This window comes from Balaenoptera physalus (assembly GCF_965194825.1).
Source record: "Balaenoptera physalus genome assembly, chromosome: 2".
NCBI classification, from domain to species: Eukaryota; Metazoa; Chordata; class Mammalia; order Artiodactyla; family Balaenopteridae; genus Balaenoptera; species Balaenoptera physalus.
Window position 1 is genome coordinate 61,351,943 of NC_138883.1, and position 18,633 is coordinate 61,370,575.

At 34.1% G+C, this 18,633-nt stretch overlaps 1 protein-coding gene across 14 annotated transcripts in view; it reads right to left on the bottom strand.

Annotated features, from left to right (window-relative positions):
- Positions 1 to 18,633, bottom strand: part of MIPOL1 (mirror-image polydactyly 1) — a 336,357-nt gene that overhangs the window by 16,813 nt on the left and 300,911 nt on the right. For 4 of the 14 annotated variants that reach the window (XR_014261134.1, XM_082452164.1, XM_082452174.1 and 1 more), the window contains one exon: positions 7,516 to 11,593. The exons of the other annotated variants lie outside the window; for them this stretch is intronic. Coding sequence is in view for 3 of the 4 variants with exons in the window: in XM_082452164.1 (XP_082308290.1) it covers positions 11,527 to 11,593 (67 nt within the window). In the remaining variant the exon portion in view is untranslated. Of the gene's footprint in view, positions 1 to 7,515; positions 11,594 to 18,633 lie in introns of those variants that run through there. 14 annotated transcript variants of the gene reach the window in all.

Below are 18,633 nucleotides of genomic sequence, written 5' to 3' on the forward strand. Positions count from 1 at the left end.
CTCAAATCTTAATCTTTCAGTGTATATATATTTTAGAAAGACAGATTATACAGATGTTTATAAAACAAAAATATGGTTTGAAAATTTAGGTTTCATCATTAACGAGAATGATTATTCATTAAGTATTTACCTGTGCAAAGAAATATGAACAAGACTGAATTTCTGACCTCCAGAAGCTGCATGCTAATGGGAGATAGTACAGGAATAATGAAACAACAGGGAACTTAATAACTGCCCTAATAGAGATGAAGGAAGGGCTATAAATCATACAGAACAGAGATTTAACTTCTACTTGGTGGTGGGGTGGAGGTGGGGAATTAGGGAAAGCTTCATGTTAGGAGGTGGTATAAAAGTGTTCTTGAAGGATGAATTGGATTTAAACTCATGAAGTGAATATGACAGAGTAGAGGATTAAAAATGGCAAATGAATTAAATAATAGAAGTATAGAGTAGGAACTGAAATGGGGAGTAGCGTAGGGTCTAAGGTATTAGTACGAATGAGTCACTTTTATTAATATTCTTGCCATCCACAGAAAAACAAACTAACATATCAGAACCTCGATGTATGATTTGGGCAATTGGTTCTTTTAGAAAATTCCAAAATGGGCCCAGAAAACTTGCACACAGGCACTCTTCATTCTTTGATTCTAGAAATGATGAAGTCACTGTTTGTCTTATTGCAACTTAAAGACAATAATATCTGCAATATTTAAACTTACAGTCCACAAGGTAGCTATAATTCTTGAAAAAGTTGTTGCAATTTTTATAAAAGAAGAAATAAAGTGATTATATGACATGATTGAAGTCTTAATTGAAAGGAAACTGATTTCAAGTTTTTCTTATTTGACAAACGAGATTACATATTCACGTTCCTCTACGTCACCTAAATAAAAGTATATAATTACTCTTCATAGTATGACCATAATTTAAGAAAATAAGATGCAAAAAGCAAAACTAATTTTGTAAAGTGGTAAGACTATGATGTAAGACATTAGTAATCAGTGTACACATTCAAGTAGAGTAATTCTTCAAAGCAATAACACTGAGACATTTTATGTCAAATTATTATATCGCTGTTCAAACTATATTTGAATTTTCTCCTCCAGAATTATCTTCAGGACTTGTTTATAAGTTGGGGGAAAAAATTCAGTCTCCTCTCTTTTAGTCACCTGGTTTTAGTTTCAAAACAGTATGTTCAGAAGCAAAACGAAGCTTAGAGATTTAAAATCTAACTTGTCTTTAAAAAGCCAGTGTGTACATAATCTATATGGGTTTGAGAAACATTCTTTGTGACATTATCAGGAGGATCTCCCTAAGCAACAAAAACTGTTGGCATGGAAGAAAAGTCCACATGAGACAAAGTATATTTGACTGGTGCATTTGGCAGCTCTTACCTTTTCAAATATTACATAATTTTGGTTTCTCTATTTTATGCAAAGCTCCTAAGTTTTAAAACAAGTATACATTTTGAAGTTTCTGTTACAGTAGCTGTGATTTTTTGAAATAAAAGCCACTTCTTAATTTAAGCTTTCTTAGGTGCTACCTTGGTTTATTTCTTTATTTTTCATACATGTTATGAACGCTACTATTGAGGGGATCAGTTGGAATAGACAGGCAGGAGCATCTTACTTTCCGAAAGACATATGGTTTTATTTATAAAGCCAGAAATGTTGATTGCTGCTGTTTTCTAAGTCTTACCTTACATGGAACCAGTGTTAAAAGTTCGTTAGCTAGAGCTTAACAACACAATGGCTGAAGGAATGGAGTTACCACACAAGTGTTTAAATTCCATGCTGGATCCCTAGCTACAACAGAGAAGAAAGTTCAAACAACAAAAACAGAGTTGCAACGTCTGAACTTGTGTGTCACGGATACCTCTTACTCATCACCAGGAAGCTCTTATTCAGGGCAACCAGGCCCTCCCAAGCAACATGGTTAATTGAATAAGGATTCTGAATCTTTTGGCTGCAGATAAACCAAAGTGGCACATGGCTCATAACTCAAACATTTCATTTTAGGCAGCTGTTAGTTTTCTTGCCCAGGCTAATTTGGATTATTCAATCATTTTCTTTTCTCTAATGAAAAACTGCTTGTAGTTACTGTTGGGGACAAACAGCTGCAATTATGGATCTTGGAAGGTAAATTTATTACCTACTCATTTTAATCATGTATACAAGTGATACTAAATTCAGAACATTTTATTAGTAGTATAATTATACCTCTGTGTGTGTGTGTAAATTTAGTAACATTCAGCCCTGACTAGAGTTTCCTACTATGATGGACCTGGAACCTCCCACAGTGAGCAACTAAAAATGTTGGACAGAAAATTACAAACATCTCCTCAAATGCATCATGATGTTGGCAAGTTGCTAAGGAATACTCAGAGGCCAAAACCTAAGTTAAACTGGGAACCCTTAATGGTATGTGAAGCATGAAGGGCAGTTTTTACCTTGAGAGCATTTGACTTATGATAGAGGTGAAGTTGAGCTTTGGTGTTCATGGCCTCCTAATGGAGTAGGGGATAGGGGATAAAGTCCAGGGCCCACCCACGAAGAGAAATCTTAGACTATGAATGGAGGATAGAAAAAAATATTCCCCTTATGAATTTTATAAACACAAGCTAGCCCTCATGTGGATTTTCATCCCAGATTATTATTTAAGTGGCCCAATAAAATTCAAATTAAGATTTTAAAGTGTGCTAAGGCCTGTACATGTTCCCAGGTAGAAGCAAATGCAAAGCCTCTATGAAGGAACCCACCTTCAACTCAGGACTGAAAAGACCCACAGAGACTAATCCTAAGACATATAAGCTCACATTCATGAATCAGTAAACATCTAAAGAAACAAGGCAAGATAAATGTAGCTAGCAGAAATAATCTCAAAACTGGAGCAGTAAATACTTGAGATTTTAAAATAATCAGAAGTATAGAATAAGCACATTTAAAACATATAGGAAAATTAAAAAGGGGTTGAAAATATGAGATAGAAACGAGACAACAAAAATGATCAAATGGATTTGGGAATGAACAAAATATAACTTCCTGAAATGAAAAATATAATAACAGAAATTAAAAACTCACTGGAATTCTGCTTCCAGACAGAACAGAGTCGTTCATGGCAGACCAACTCTCCTGCCAAGGAACAACTAGTAAAGCTGGACAAAATACATAACATATTTGTTTAAAAGTATCAGAGAGGGGCTGAAACAAAGAAAACTAGAGGAACTAAGATTCCAGAGAAGAGAGAACTGAGAGGTAAACTGATGGTCTGCAGCCGCTCTTCCCCTGAAGGCATTTGCTGGCTCTGGGTTCGTCCTGGCAGAAGACTGCTGCTAGGGACAGGGAAACCAGCAGAGCTTTTGGCAATCTTTCAGGGCTGGAGCGACAGACCGGGAGAACCAAAGGGGCCTGAAACACATGCCTAGTTTCCCCTTCAAAGTATTTGGCAAATTCTGGGCTGTCGTAAGTGGGAGGTTAAAAAAGCTCAGATGAGAATATCTAAAAGGACTGGAGTGAAGATATTACCTTCACTGTTGAAAGCCTAGTGAGCTACCCCATAGCAAAAGAGGCAAACCAGAGAAAACAGCCTCACTCAAACTGCAACCCCGCTTCAACTCAGCATACCTGACTGGATTAAGGTGATTAGCTTCCACTCAATCTTTCCAATAGAGGAAAGGCTAAGCCCTCTCTGGTGGAAAACAAAATCACCTGGAGGATCAGGATGTCTTACATTAAATCAACAATTGATAGGCATGCCAAGAGACAGGACCACGCATCTAGACACCTAGAAACAAAACAGACAATAGAGAAAGACCCATGGGTGATTCAGATGTTGGAGTTGGCAGACATGGATTTTTAAGTACTATTTTACAGTAAGTAAGTTACTATAGTTTCTTATAGTTATAAGCAAAGGGGAGACAATATATTTAGAAAGATGAGTATTTCACCAGAGAATTGAAATGTACCAAAAACATCAAGAGGAGTCTGTAGAATTAAAAAATACAAAATCTGCAATTAAGAATTGAATAGATGGCTTTAACAGCAGAAGACAGGATTAGTAAAATAAAAGACAGGTAATTTTGAAAATTCAAAACTAATGCACATAGAGAAAAAAATGGAAAATACAGAAGAGATATGCGGGAACACAGTGAAAAAAAATATAAAAAATATATAATTGGAGTCACAGAAGGAGGGGGAAAAAGATACTGAGCAAAGATTTTCTAAAACTGACAAACAATATGAAGTCAGAGACTTAATAGGTCTATGAACTCAAGTAAAGAACATCACATCTAGGCACAAAATAAAACTTCCAAACAAAACGAAACAAAACAAAACAACCCCCAAAACCCAACAACGAAAAAGATCTAAAAAGCAATCAGAGAAAACAGAGATTTTACTTTCAGGAGAAGAACATTAAGACTGACAGCTGATTTCCCAACAGGGGAGAGGGAAGCTAGACATTAAGAAGATGACATTTTAAAAGAGTTATAGGAGAAGTTTTACTTTTGGCCATGATGGAATAACAGGGACCACATTTAACCTCCCCACCTTAAAAAACCAACCAACCAACCAACCGAACAAACCAAAACCAAAACCAAAACCAAAACCCCAAAACAAAACAAAAAAAGAAAAAGACCCACCAAAACCAAAGCAACAACAACAACAAAAACAACAGTGGGAATACCTGAATCAATGTTTTTGTACTTTGGACAACAGGCAGCACAGGACAGTGATCCCAGAGAGAAGGGAAAGAAATGGAGTCCTAAGATTACCCCAGTTTATCATATGGCAAGTTTACAGAGCAGAGTATAGGAGGGGGAACAAAACAGAGCCTGGCAGCTTCCCTGAGTCGAGAACATAAGACTTGGGAATTTGGGGAGGTCAAGGTGGTTAGAATTTGCAATCAAGAGTACTGGAGAGGGGAATTCTGGAACAAAAATTGCTGCACAGAGAGAGAGTGAGAGAGTGAGTGGGCTCTGGAGAGCTACAGAGCATTCCTTGAGTCTTCCTCTGAGTATGGACAAGCATATGTGTGTAAGTAAACTACCAAGGCTAAGGTAAGAACCGCCAGAAAGGCGCAGGCAGAACAATGACCAAAACTCACACATGGTTATGACCAGTCAGAGCAGAGAAAACTCCTACTGCACAGGGCATCAGGTATTCAGAGGGCGATTGGCTGAGCTGTGGGGGGAATCAGCCCTAGACTAAAGGCGCTCTGGTCCCACCTACTGAACCTCTCTCTCTCTCGTCTCTCTCTCTGTGTCTTTCTCTGTGTGTGTGTGTGTCTCTCCCTCTCTCTGAGTCTCTCTGTCTCTCTCTTTCTTCCTCTGTGTCTCAAAACTGTTTCCAAATAATGTAACTGCATCCCTGAAGAAAGTTTGAAAGTTTTCAATGAGAAACAAAAATATCTAACACCCAACAAATTAAAATTCACAATGACTGGCATCCAAAATAAGTTATCAGGCATACAAAGCAGAAAAATACAAGTCATGATTGCACAGCACAGGGAAACAGTCATTATTTTGTAATAACTTTAAATGGAGTATGATCTATAAAATATTGAACCACTATGTTGTACACCTGAAACTAATATAATATTATAAATCAACTATACTTCAACTAAAAAAATATAATTCATGATAAAGAAATCAATAGAAACAGACTTGGAAGTAGAACAGATAATAGAATTAACAGACAAGGACATTAAAACAGTTCTTATGACTGTATTTTTTATATTCCAGAAGATAAGGTAAAGCATGAAAAAATTAAGGAGAGAGATGAAAGACATTAAAAGGCCCCAATTTTCACTTTTAGAGACGAAAAATATGTCTGTGAAGAAAAAGGCTCTGGATGGGATTAAGAAGAGCACATTAGACACTGCAAAAGAAAAGTCTGGTAAATTTAAAGACAAAACAATAGAAACTATCCAAAATAAAACGCCCAGAGGAAAAAGAGACCTTCCCCAAAATGAACAAAGAATGAATGAGCTGTAGGACAATCTCAAGTGGCCTAATATATATTAAATAGAAGTTCCATTAAAGAGGAAAGAGGAAAGAGTTTGAGGACAAAAAATATTGAAAAAAATAATAGCCAAAATTTAAAAAAATTGATAAAGATTATAAACGCACAGTTCAGGAAGTTCAACAAATCATAAGCACAGAAGCATGCAGAAATTTATAACACATCACAATCAAATTGGCTAAAACAAGTGATAAAGGGAAAACCCTTAAAGCAGCCAAAGGATATATGTACAGAGAACAAAAATAAAAACGACAGCAGGAACAAAGCAAGCCAGAAACAGTAGAGCAACATCTGAAAATATTTTTCAAAAAGTTAACCTAGAATTCTATAGCCAGCAAAAAACTTTTCTTTTTCACAAAATGAAGGCACCAAAAAAAAAAAGAGAGAGAGAGAGAGATTTTCAAACATACAAAAGCTGAAAGAATTCATTACTTACAGCCCTGCACTGTATAAAAGATAAATACTTCAGGAAGAAAGAAAATGGTAACAGGTGGAAACTTGGATCTACATAAAGAAGAGCACCAGAAATGGTAAACACGTGGGTAAATATAAAATAAGGTTGTTCTTACTTTTTAAATCACCTTAAAAAATAGTTGATTGTTTAAAGCAAAAACAATAACAAAATTATTATTGTATACCTATGTAGAAGTAAAATCTATGACAATATCCCAAAGGCCATACATGGTGAGACAATTTTTTTACACAGTAATATGACAGTTTAGATATTACCAGTTTATAGAAACTTTACCCCAACAATTCCTACTGACCACCCCACCCTGGTCCTCTTTTAGCCATGTACCTTAAGCTTTAAATTCTAAGTTCACTACAGGTGATAGAGTGTTACATAGTCTGTTTATATTTACCTTATCTTGATTGAATAATCAAACACAACAGTAGCAATGTTTTTAGATTTCAGCTATTGGTTACAGCAAAATTCCACATACAAATTCCAAAATTAGTAGAGATGCCTTGTAGTAGATTTGAATCAGTCTACTATTTTTTATTTTTTTATTTTTTTATTTTTTTTTTTTTATTTTATTTTTTTTATTTTTTTTTTATTTTTTATTTTTTAGTCTACTATTTTTTAATTAAGAGAATTTGATTTCCCTTCTTAGGTTCTTTTTAACCATGTTTACCAAAAATACTATTTCTCTTTAATATTTTACTCCTGCAAGTAGTAAGGTACCTAATATATTTGTTCATAATGAATTTTATCTTCATTAAACTTGTCAGGAAAGTCAGACACAGTTTGACAGTGAACTTAATCTGTTTCCTTACTGCAGTATATTTTATAGGCATATTTAGTACAGTGTCTTCAGGACTGAACACTTATAAGTTTGATTAAATGTATAATAACTGCATTGAAATGTGTAGGATTTGCAGTAGAGAGTTTATATGACTAAAAAGTAAATATATATTTCAGATATCTGAGTTTGTGCATTAAAATGCACCTTTGTTAATAATCTGATAGTCAAGAAACTGGTGGCTTCCAAAGTACAAGCATTCTCCAAAACTATATTTAGAAAACAATATACATTAGAAAACAATATACAATAAACATTAAAAATAAGTGTATTAAGTATATTAAGATTTCTGCAAAGAAATATCAATAGGACACAATATTTTAATGATTCTTAAAAATATACATTTATCATTGTCCAATTCTATTTATGAAATCCTACATTAAAAATAACTTCAACCTTTATAAATTTAACTTAAAGTACATAATAAAAAAGAAAAGAAAACCTTTCCAAAAAAAAGTTATTCTAGTACAAGGATTACAAAAAATTTGGTAACTTGAGATGCTATTCTGGAACGTATGCTACTAGTTCAAATGTGCAAGCTCCAACTTAACAAATGTTTAAAATATTTGAGTTTTTAAAACAGTGCCAAAATAAACCACATCGTTTCTAGAGATGACATATTTAGCTAAGCACGAGCAATATCAATCTTTCAGCCATTTCATGTATTTATTTAAAAGCCTCAGAAACCACATGCATTTGTAATAAAAGATGAACAAAATGCTGAAATCACTGAAGCCTAACAATTGACTTATAAATCAATTTTTTAGAAAGACAAATGTATTTGTGTGTGTAGGTGTCTGTGTATTTATATATCTCTATATATCTCAATACGAATAGATAGACAGGTTAGCTGAAAATAGTAGTTATCAACAACACAATAATGTCTTGTGAAAAATTGGGGTTCTATACAAACCTTATGCCAGAAGACAAATGTATAGGCCATGGCTATTTTATCATTATAATGCCTCACTAGTCATGAGTATTTAAAGACAGACACTTCAATAATTATCTTTAAAAATACACTATCTACAAAATGGTTTTTGATGCAACTTTATTCAATATTAAAACTATAAATTTTTAATATTCTAACTCTTTTTGTGCAATAAACTAATTCTATTGGTAAGTGACCTGATAAGAAGATTCATCAGTTTATTTGAATACGGAAATATACAAAGGATCAACTTTCTCACTGAAAAAAGAAAAATATTTTAAATAATTTTAACATAATGGCTTATTTATAAACGTAGAATGAAACTTTCTCACATATTAATAATTAACTAATAACTTCGCTATAACTGCTTAGGCTTTGCTTATAAGCAACTCAGGCTATTTTTTATCAACAATGAATTGTCACAATATCCTAATCAGTGAAGGCTAAGGCTAAGGCTGCCACTATAACACTATAGGGAGGTAGTAATAATGTGATGCTATTTGCATATGCAGCTCATATTATAGTACTTCATTGAAAGAAATGTGTAGAAAATTCACACATATATGTATAAAAGAAATGGTACAATAATAAAATAAATTGCAGGAGTTAAAATCTTTGATTTTTAATTTTTTTTTTATGAAAGGTCTGGAGACCTACGGTTGCATGGAGTTTAGTCTTAAGATCTCAGCTTTAAGTCCTAGCCAGTCCTTGGCAAATTCCTAGCCCCGCTGAGAGTGTTTCCTTGCTTGCAAAATGTACTACTACTACTACTAAAATTACTATCATCATTATCATTATTACGTGGTTGATATATATAATATATTGTTATTATTATATGATTGTTGATAGGATCAAATAAAAATACAGATGGGAAAGGACTTTGTAAATCATCAAGTGCTACACGTTTATATGATCTTTTCTGCTTTTCCTCTGAACTACTTATTTTTTACAAGGGAAAGTAAATTCTCATGTTACTATAGGAATTAGACTTGATGTTTAAAGTAAACTCAAAGCAACCTCTCTGGGCAGTGGTGGAATACTTCAGATGTTGCATTATAATTGAATATGTAAAGAACTGATCTTCAGTGGGTAAGCTTATTCCTTCATACAACCCTCCCCGCCCCCCCCCAAAAAAAGACTACTTGAAGCATTTGTAATTTTGTAGACAACTCATTTTCAAGGGGATGTGGTAATTGGGGGAGTTTACCTACACTGAGCAATAGTAGATGTTAGAATTGTTTTGTAAATTTAACGTTATAATATCAAATTCTATAACAGTTCTGGATATTGATTATAGGAACTAGTTGTGCTAATCTGATTGTATAGTTATAAAAATAGATGTTTGGAAATTGTAAAATGTCTTTATTCTACACTTTGTGTTTTATAAAACCTCAAGCGAAATAACTCAATAAAGGTTTGTCTGTTCTTCAGGAATAAACTGAAAATTCAAGTTTACTTGTGATTTATTTGAAGAGGATTCAGGAATGGACTATTTTGTGACAAGAACTGTTTCTCTTTACTTACCCGCATGACTTGAAAGGTGCTCTTCCTTCACATAGGGAGCTGTTACATGTTTCAGTTAGAGCTCAGAGAGAAGATTACATGCATGACCAAATTATTCCAAATTTGTATAGTTATATAGTCACTGGTTTGTGAGAAGCTATAATTCTCTTTAGGACTGTAGAGTAAATCCAGTTAGTTTATTTTTAACCCCTATCGTTCCTTATTTTCTAATTCTCATAGTTAAAAAAAAATGTTTAAGTAGGCAACATGAGTAAATTCTAAATTTGAACTCAGTGGGATGAGTCTATCAGTTAATTCAATGGATTTAATAAGAAAGAAATAGAGCTTGTTTGCATCATGATTCTTTTGTTACCCTATGGTAAAGCACCTTTATCATAGAGTAAAAAAAGTTCAAAGGCATAATCTCCAATGGTGTTAATAAATTATTCTGTACTTGTCCTGAAAACAGGCAATGGTAGATTTAGTTCAATCTCAAAGATAAATTAAAAAATTGTATGGACTTAGAAAATTTTTCACTTGCCTACAAAATTTTCACTAATTCCATCTCTACTTGTCAATTTCATCCTGCTGCATTCATATTTATTTTCTATCAGCTTCTCATCTATTCAATCTAAAAATAAATTTTTTTTCCTATAGCCAAATACATGAATCTTAGTTTTATTCAAAATTTCATATGATTAGAAGTGACTGCCATGATGTAATTATTTTAAATTATCCCTTAAATTAAAAAAAAGTAGGTATCCTGAACCAAATCGCAGGTTTACTTTTTTCCCCAAGTCTTTATATTTTTAATTATAATTTTATTCTATATTATATATTAGATTCCCCTCCTCCATTACAAAAATTCAAATGATAATCTAAATAAAGATAATAAAAACGAATACTTAATATGTTTGATGGGCTCTTGCCTTTTAGCATCATGCTGGCACATGCTAATTTTCAAGCCAAAAGTATCCCAGCCTATTAGACAGACTTGGCAATTTCTACAGCTTAAATAGAGTTTAGATCATTATTCAGACCCAACATTAAAAAAATATTGACACCATGAATTTCTAAGTACACATTAACAATACCCTCTTTTTATTGAAAACAGTGTGCATTATTTGTAGTGAAAGAAAAATCATGCCTTTGATTAATGTAATTTTAATATACCAAACTCTTATTAAGGCAAATTACACATTTGATTCTTGGTATCTATACTTAATATTCTTTAAAACTAACAAAGATTACATGCATGCATTGAAGGAGGACTATATACTCTTATGTATGTGCTTCTCTCATTGGTTAAGAAATAAACTCTACATTGAAAAATGTATGTATTTGAAGTTTTGACCTAACACAGTGGATTAAGGTTTAGGCAATATTTACTTTGCTGTACTTTGATTCAGAAAGGGCCATATGTGAAGATATGATCCTGACCAACTTTACTATGTTTCTATAATGGTCTTTCAGCAAAAATCTTTATATTAAATACAGTGAGATATAAAATAGTTACAAAATAAGCTGCAACTTTATAGCTACCCATTGGTAAAAGTCTGTAGTTAATACATTTGGATAAATAACTCAAGTCAGCAGCAAAGTGGTTAAACATTTGTGATTTGATTTTATCTCAGCTTGGAATGTGGTTGGAGTGTCCCACTTCTAACAACTGTTTGCTAAGTTAAGGCTTTAGTGTTTACACAGTGTTGAATGAAGCAGCCTGGTCACCAGATGTGATTGCTTCCCCAGACTGTCGTTTTTTTCTCAGTCAGATCACTGTCCTCATGGTCCCTGTTCCAACCTTCTTCCTCAGGACGTCCACCAGCCTTTCCAACCTAAGTTGGGGGCAGGGGGGGCAGGAGGGAAAAAAATGATTATAAAAAGTGCAATTATTGTCAGGAATTTTTTGGCTGAAAAAGAACAGTATTTGCCTGTGACCAAGCACTCTTGGTAGTCATGTTAAGAAACAAAGCATTACTGTAAGTGAGAGACACGGGTGCAGAGTGCCAAGTATTTGAGGTTAAAAAAACAGCAAAAACACAAACTTTAACCCAGATCTTCAGATTATGTCAGCATTAGATGCTACATGAAAAATCTAAGATACTCATTTTAATACATTTACCTACTTGCATTACGGTTATGAATGAAGTCATTACTATGCAATGACAAGATGGCATATTAAACGTAGAGCAGTTTCAAACTGATTTTCACCAAGAGTACATATTTCAATACATAAATACTATCAGCCTTAGATCTGTTACCTAGCTAACTAAGTAACATATTGGTATACTGTACAACTGCTATGCATTAAATTTCTTCTGTTTAAAGCCAGGTATTAGGTGGCTAGGTTGGAAAAACTTGATATCTCAATGGTATGAATATAACTTAAATGTATAAAAATGATTTGATGCTAACAAAACCAGACTTTCTGTACTACATTTTAAAAGTTTCTATTCCTGAGTAATATAAATAGGCTAGCAATGACTACATATGCTTCTGAGTCAAAGATAAGTGATTTTTCAGTTGATTAAAAACTCACCAATTATACTGAAAATAGAGTCAAAAATTCAGAAGTCATTCGGTAGGTTCTTAGACTACTCTATGGGAGGGAAATCCCATTCATTGAATGAGTGAGAGTTTTGCTTGACAAAAGATGATGGAATCAGATCATTAATTTTTTTTCCTTATTATTTTCTTTACCGTAAGCATAAAACCTCAACCAAAAATCCTGCTTGGTGTCACATACACAGAAATCTTCTTTATAAGTGAAAATCACACCCAGCAGTTTTCATATACACAAAGCTCCCTCCTCAAAGACTGGTGAGTGACACAGTCTAGTCTGCTCCAGCTTGCCTCATTTATATGGACCCACGCATGAGGGTCCTTTGCAAATAAACACAGCACAGAGCTAGACACTAAAGGAATGAGGGTATTCTTAGCATCATACACACTGTTTTAGATGGACTAATTGGATGCATGCAACACTGAAAACAGCTGAAGATTATTGGATGATTCTGCATATATCAAGACTTCCGTTAATAGAAAACAGGAATATGAAACAAATAATTCAGTGCATAAAAATATCTTTGCTTTGAGAAATGTAGTAATGATCTTAGAGTAAAAAGGCAAATCTTGCTTAAATTTATTACTACAAATTTCTCAAATGTAAATTTTACACAAGTAACATACAACCATTAAACCAGCTTTAAGCTAGTGATGCAAATACTTGAACTAGAAGATTTACTGGACAATTCACTGTATTCACAGATAAGTCTGTATTAGTTGGACTTTCCCTAGTGATAAAAACTAGTGCTATTTTATACACTCTGAATACTATGATTCATAGGATTACATAAATCCTTTAGGACAAAGTTTCACTAAGTTGAATTGTGGAGGAGGGGGAAGAAAAATGTCACTATGAAATTCTAACTGTACTGTAAAATATGATAATAACTTGAATTAACTGTTAACAAATGACTCCCAGTAGAAACCTTGATATGCCACTAATAGAATTTCTCAGGATGTGCTGTAAAAAGTTAGAAAATATTACTTTCAAGTTGGTTAAATATATCCCTCCCCAAAATATCATTTGTACTACTATTAAAAAAACTTCCTCATAATGTAAAAGTAAGCTCTACTCTGCACAGTTATTATCACTATGAATTCTGATTCAACGGAATGCCAAATTACTGAGATGAACGTGTTTTGTGCTTCTTTTGCCTTCTCCTTTACAGATGGACTCATTTTACTTTAGTTTCTTTTTCATACAGTAGGATATCTCTCCATTTAGAACTCTTAATACATCTTGCTAAGGTAAGAGGTTAGGAGGAAATACTTAAATATCACATTTTGCAATGTATTTACTATATTTCAACAATTACTAGATCAACCACATTCTCAGTTTATTCAGGTTGAATGATTTATGAAAATTTGATCTCAGAAATGAGAAAAATGTCAATTGCTTAGTTTTATAAAAGCTTACTAAAAAAAAAAAAAAAAAAAAAAAGCTTACTGACTTTGGAAACACAATGAAGCACCTATTCTTTCCTGTAAGGAATGGACTACACCTGCCAAACATGGACTGTGCTGACAGGAAGGTAGGTGTGTCTGTCTGTCGAACCACCTTGCAGGATTTGCCTGCAGGCTATTCTTTACTGTCCAAATCAATAACATCCTTTAAAAAATTACGTAGTTTAATAAAATAGGCCCCAATGGCTTTACATGTTACTCAGCAATAGCTTCCCACAAACTTCATGAATAGGAAAAGGGTTAGATCTAAGATTAGAATTTCTCTATTTTAAATGACGAAACTGAAGCACAGACAAGGAAACCCTCATACAACGTCGTAAGATAAGACAGTTAACAAATATGGCCTGGTTTCCTTGTTCCTATTGCAAAGCTACTTCCACTAGAGTTTTGGCTACTAGAAAGCTACAGATTTCAGATTATAGGTTAATGTATTATTTGTCTTAATAGCTTCATTAAACTGTTTCCTCAAGTTACTACTTAAGTCAAATTGGGTATTTTTTAATTTAACACCTTTATTACAGTATAATTGCTTTAAAATGGTGTGTTACTTTCTGCTTTAGAACAAAGTGAATGAGTTATACATAAACATATATCTCCATATCCCCTCCCTGTTACGTCTCCCTCCCACCCTCTCTATCCCATCCCTCTAGGTGGTCACAAAGCACCGAGCTGATCTCCCTGTGCTATGTGGCTGCTACCCACTTGCTATCTATTTTACGTTTGGTAGTGTATATATGTCCATGCCACTCTCTCACTTCGTCCCAGCTTACCCTTCCCCCTCCCCATGTCCTCAAGTCCATTCTCTACGTCTGAGTCTTTATTCCTGTCCTGCCCCTAGGTTCTTCAGAACCATTTTTTTCCTTTAGATTCCATATGTATGTGTTAGCATATGTTATTTGTTTTTCTCTAACTTACTTCACTCTGTATGAAAGACTCTAGGTCCATCCACCTCACTACAAATAACTCAATTTCATTTCTTTTTATAGCTGAGTAATATTCCATTGTATATACTGGCCACATCTTCTTTATCCATTCCTCTGTCGATGGACACTTAGGTTGCTTCCACGTCTTGGCTACTGTAAATAGAGCTGCAATGAACACTGTGGTAAATGACTCTTTTTGAATTATGGTTTTCTCAGGGTATATGCCCAGTAGTGGGATTGCTGGGTCATATGGTAGTTCTATTTTTAGTTTTTTAAGGAACCTCCACACTGTTCTCTGTAGTGGCTGTATCAATTTACATTCCCACCAACAGTACAAGAGGGTTCCCTTTTCTCCACATCCTCTCCAGCATTTATTGTTTGTAGATTTTTTGATGATGGCCATTCTGACTCGTGTGAGGTGATACCTCATTGTAGTTTTGATTTGCATTTCCTAAATGATTAGTGATGTTGAGCACACTTTCATGTGTTTGTTGGCAATCTGTATATCTTCTTTGGAGAAATGTCTATTTAGGTCTTCTGCCCATTTTTGGATTGGGTTGTTTGTTTTTTTGATATTGAGCTGCATGAGCTGCTTGTAAATCTTGGAGATTAATCCTTTGTCAGTTGCTTCATTTGCAAATCTTTTCTCCCATTCTGAGGGTTGTCTTTTCATCTTGCTTATGTTTTCCTTTGCTGTGCAAAAGCTTTTAAGTTTCATTAGGTCCCATTTGTTTATTTTTGTTTTTATTTCCATTTCTCTAGGAGGTGGGTCAAAAAGGATCTTACTGTGACTTATGTCATAGAGTGTTCTGCCTATGTTTTCCTTTAAGAGTTTTATAGTGTCTGGCCTTCCATTTAGGTCTTTAATCCATTTTGAGTTTATTTCTGTGTATGGTGTTAGGGAGTGTTCTAATTTCATTCTTTTACATGTAGCTGTCCAGTTTTCCCAGCACCACTTATTGAAGAGGCTGTCTTTTCTCCACTGTATATTTTCACTCTTTTATCAAAGATAAGGTGACCATATGTGCATGGGTTTCTCTCTGGGCTTTCTATCCTGTTCCATCGATCTACATTTCTGTTTTTGTGTCAGTGCCATACTGTCTTGATTACTGTAGCTTTGTACTATAGTCTGAAGTCTGGGAGCCTGATTGCTCCAGCTCCATTTTTCTTTCTCAAGATTGCTTTGGCTATTCGGAGTCTTTTGTGTTTCCATACAAATTGTGAAATTTTTTTGTTCTAGTTCTGTGAAAAATGCCACTGGTAGTTTGATAGGGATTGCATTGAATCTGTAGATTGCTTTGGGTGGTAGAGTCATTTTTACAATGTTGATTCTTCCAATCCAAGAACATGGTATATCTCTCCATCTGTTTGTATCATCTTTCATTTTTTTCATCAGTGTCTTATAGTTTTCTGCATATAGGTCTTCTGTCTCCTTATGTAGGTTTATTCCTAGGTATTTTATTCTTTTTGTTGCAGTGGTAGATGGGAGTGTTTCCTTAATTTCTCTTTCAGATTTTTCATCATTGGTGTATGGGAATGCAAGAGATTTCTGTGCATTAATTTTGTATCCTGCTACTTTACCAAATTCATTGATTAGCTCTAGTAGTTTTCTGGTAGCATCTTTAGGATTCTCCATGAAGAGTATCATGTCATCTGCAAACAGTGACAGTTTTACTGCTTCTTTTCTGATTTGGATTCCTTTTATTTCTTTTTCTTCTCTGATTGCTGTGGTTAAAACTTCCCAAACTATGTTGAACAATAATGGTGAGAGTGGACAACCTTGTCTTGTTCCTGATGTTAGAGGAAATGGTTTCGATTTTTCACCATTGAGAACGATGTTGGCTGTGGGTTTGTCACATATGGCCTTTATTATGTTGAGGTAAGTTCCCTCTATGCTTACTTTCTGGTGGATTTTTATCATAAATGGGTGTTGAATATTGTCAAAAGCTTTTTCTGTATCTATTGAGATTATCATATGGTTTTTATCCTTCAGTTTGTTAATATGGTGTATCACATTGATTGATTTGTGTATACTGAAGAATCCTTGCATTCCTGGGATAAACCCGACTTGATCATGGTGCATGATCCTTTTAATGTGCTGCTGGATTCTGTTTGCTAGTATTTTGTTGAGGATTTTTGCATCTATGTTCACCATTGATATTGGCCTGAAGTTTTCTTTCTTTGTGACATCTTTGTCTGGTTTTGGAATCAGGGTGATGGTAGCTTCGTAGAATGAATTTGGGAGTGTTCCACCCTCTGCTATATTTTGGAAGAGTTTGAGAAGGATAGGTGTTAGCTCTTCTCTAAATGTTTGATAGAATTCGCCTGTGAAGCCATCTGGTCCTGGGCTTTTGTTTGTTGGAAGATTTTTAATCACAGTCTCAATTTCAGTTCTTGTGATTGGTCTGTCTAAATTTTCTATTTCTTCCTGGTTCAGCCTCGGAAGGTTGTGTTTTTCTAAGAATTTGTTCATTTCTTCCAGGTTGTTCATTTTATTGGCATAGAGTTGCTTGCAGTAATCTCTCATGATCCTTTGTATTTCTGCAGTATCAGTTGTTACTTCTCCTTTTTCATTTCTAATTCTATTGATTTGAGTCTTCTCCCTTTTTGTTCTTGTTGAGTCTGGCTAATAGTTTATCAATTTTGTTTATCTTCTCAAAGAACCAGCTTTTAGTTTTATTGATCTTTGCTATTGTTTCCTTCATTTCTTTTTCATTTATTTCTGATCTGATCTTTATGATTTCTTTCCTTCTGCTAACTTTGGGGTTTTTTTGTTCTTCTCTCTCTAATTGCTTTAGGTGTAAGGTTAGGTTGTTTATTTGAGATGTTTCTTGTTTCTTGAGGTAGGATTGTATTGCTATAAACTTCCCTCTTAGAACTGCTTTTGCTGCATCTCATAGGTTTTGGGTCGTCGTGTTTTCATTGTCATTGTTTCTAGGTATTTTTTGATTATCTCTTGGATTTCTTCAGTGATCTCTTGGTTATTTACTAGTGTATTGTTTAGCCTCCATGTGTTTGTATTTTCTACAGATTTTTTCCTGTAATTGATATCTAGTCTCATAGCGTTGTGGTCGGAAAAGATACTTGATATGATTTCAATTTTCTTAAATTTACCAAGGCTTTATTTCTGACCCAAGATATGATCTATCCTGGAGAATGTTTCATGAGCACTTGAGAAGAAAGTGTATTCTGTTGTTTTTGGATGGAATGTCCAATAAATATCAATTAAGTCCATCTTGTTTAATGTATCATTTAAAGTTTGTGTTTCCTTATTTATTTTCATTTTGGATGATCTGTCCATTGGTGAAAGTGGGGTGTTAAAGTCCCCTACTATGATTGTGCTACTGTCGATTTTTCTTTTGTGGTTGTTACCATTTGCCTTATGTATTGAGGTGCTCCTATGTTGGGTGCATAAATATTTACAATTGTTATATCTTCTTCTTGGATTGATCCCTTGATCAATATGTAGTGTCCTTCTTTGTCTCTTGTAATAGTCTTTATTTTAAAGTCTATTTTGTCTGATATGAGAATTGCTACTCCAGCTTTCTTTTGATTTCCATTTGCATGGAATATCGTTTTCCATCCCCTCACTTTCAGTCTGTATGTGTCCCTAGGTCTGAAGTGGCTCTCTTGTAGACAGCATATATACGGGTCTTGTTTTTGTATCCATTCAGCCAGTCTATGTCTTTTGGTTGGAGCCTTTAATCCATTTACATTTAAGGTAGTTATCGATATGTATGTTCCTATTACTATTTTCTTAATTGTTTTGGGTTTGTTATCGTAGGTCTTTTCCTTCTCTTGTGTTTCCTACCTAGAGAAGTTCCTTTAGCATTTGTTGTAAAACTGGTTTGGTGGTGCTGAATTCTCTTAGCTTTTGCTTGTCTGTAAAGGTTTTGATTTCTCTGTCGAATCTGAATGAGATC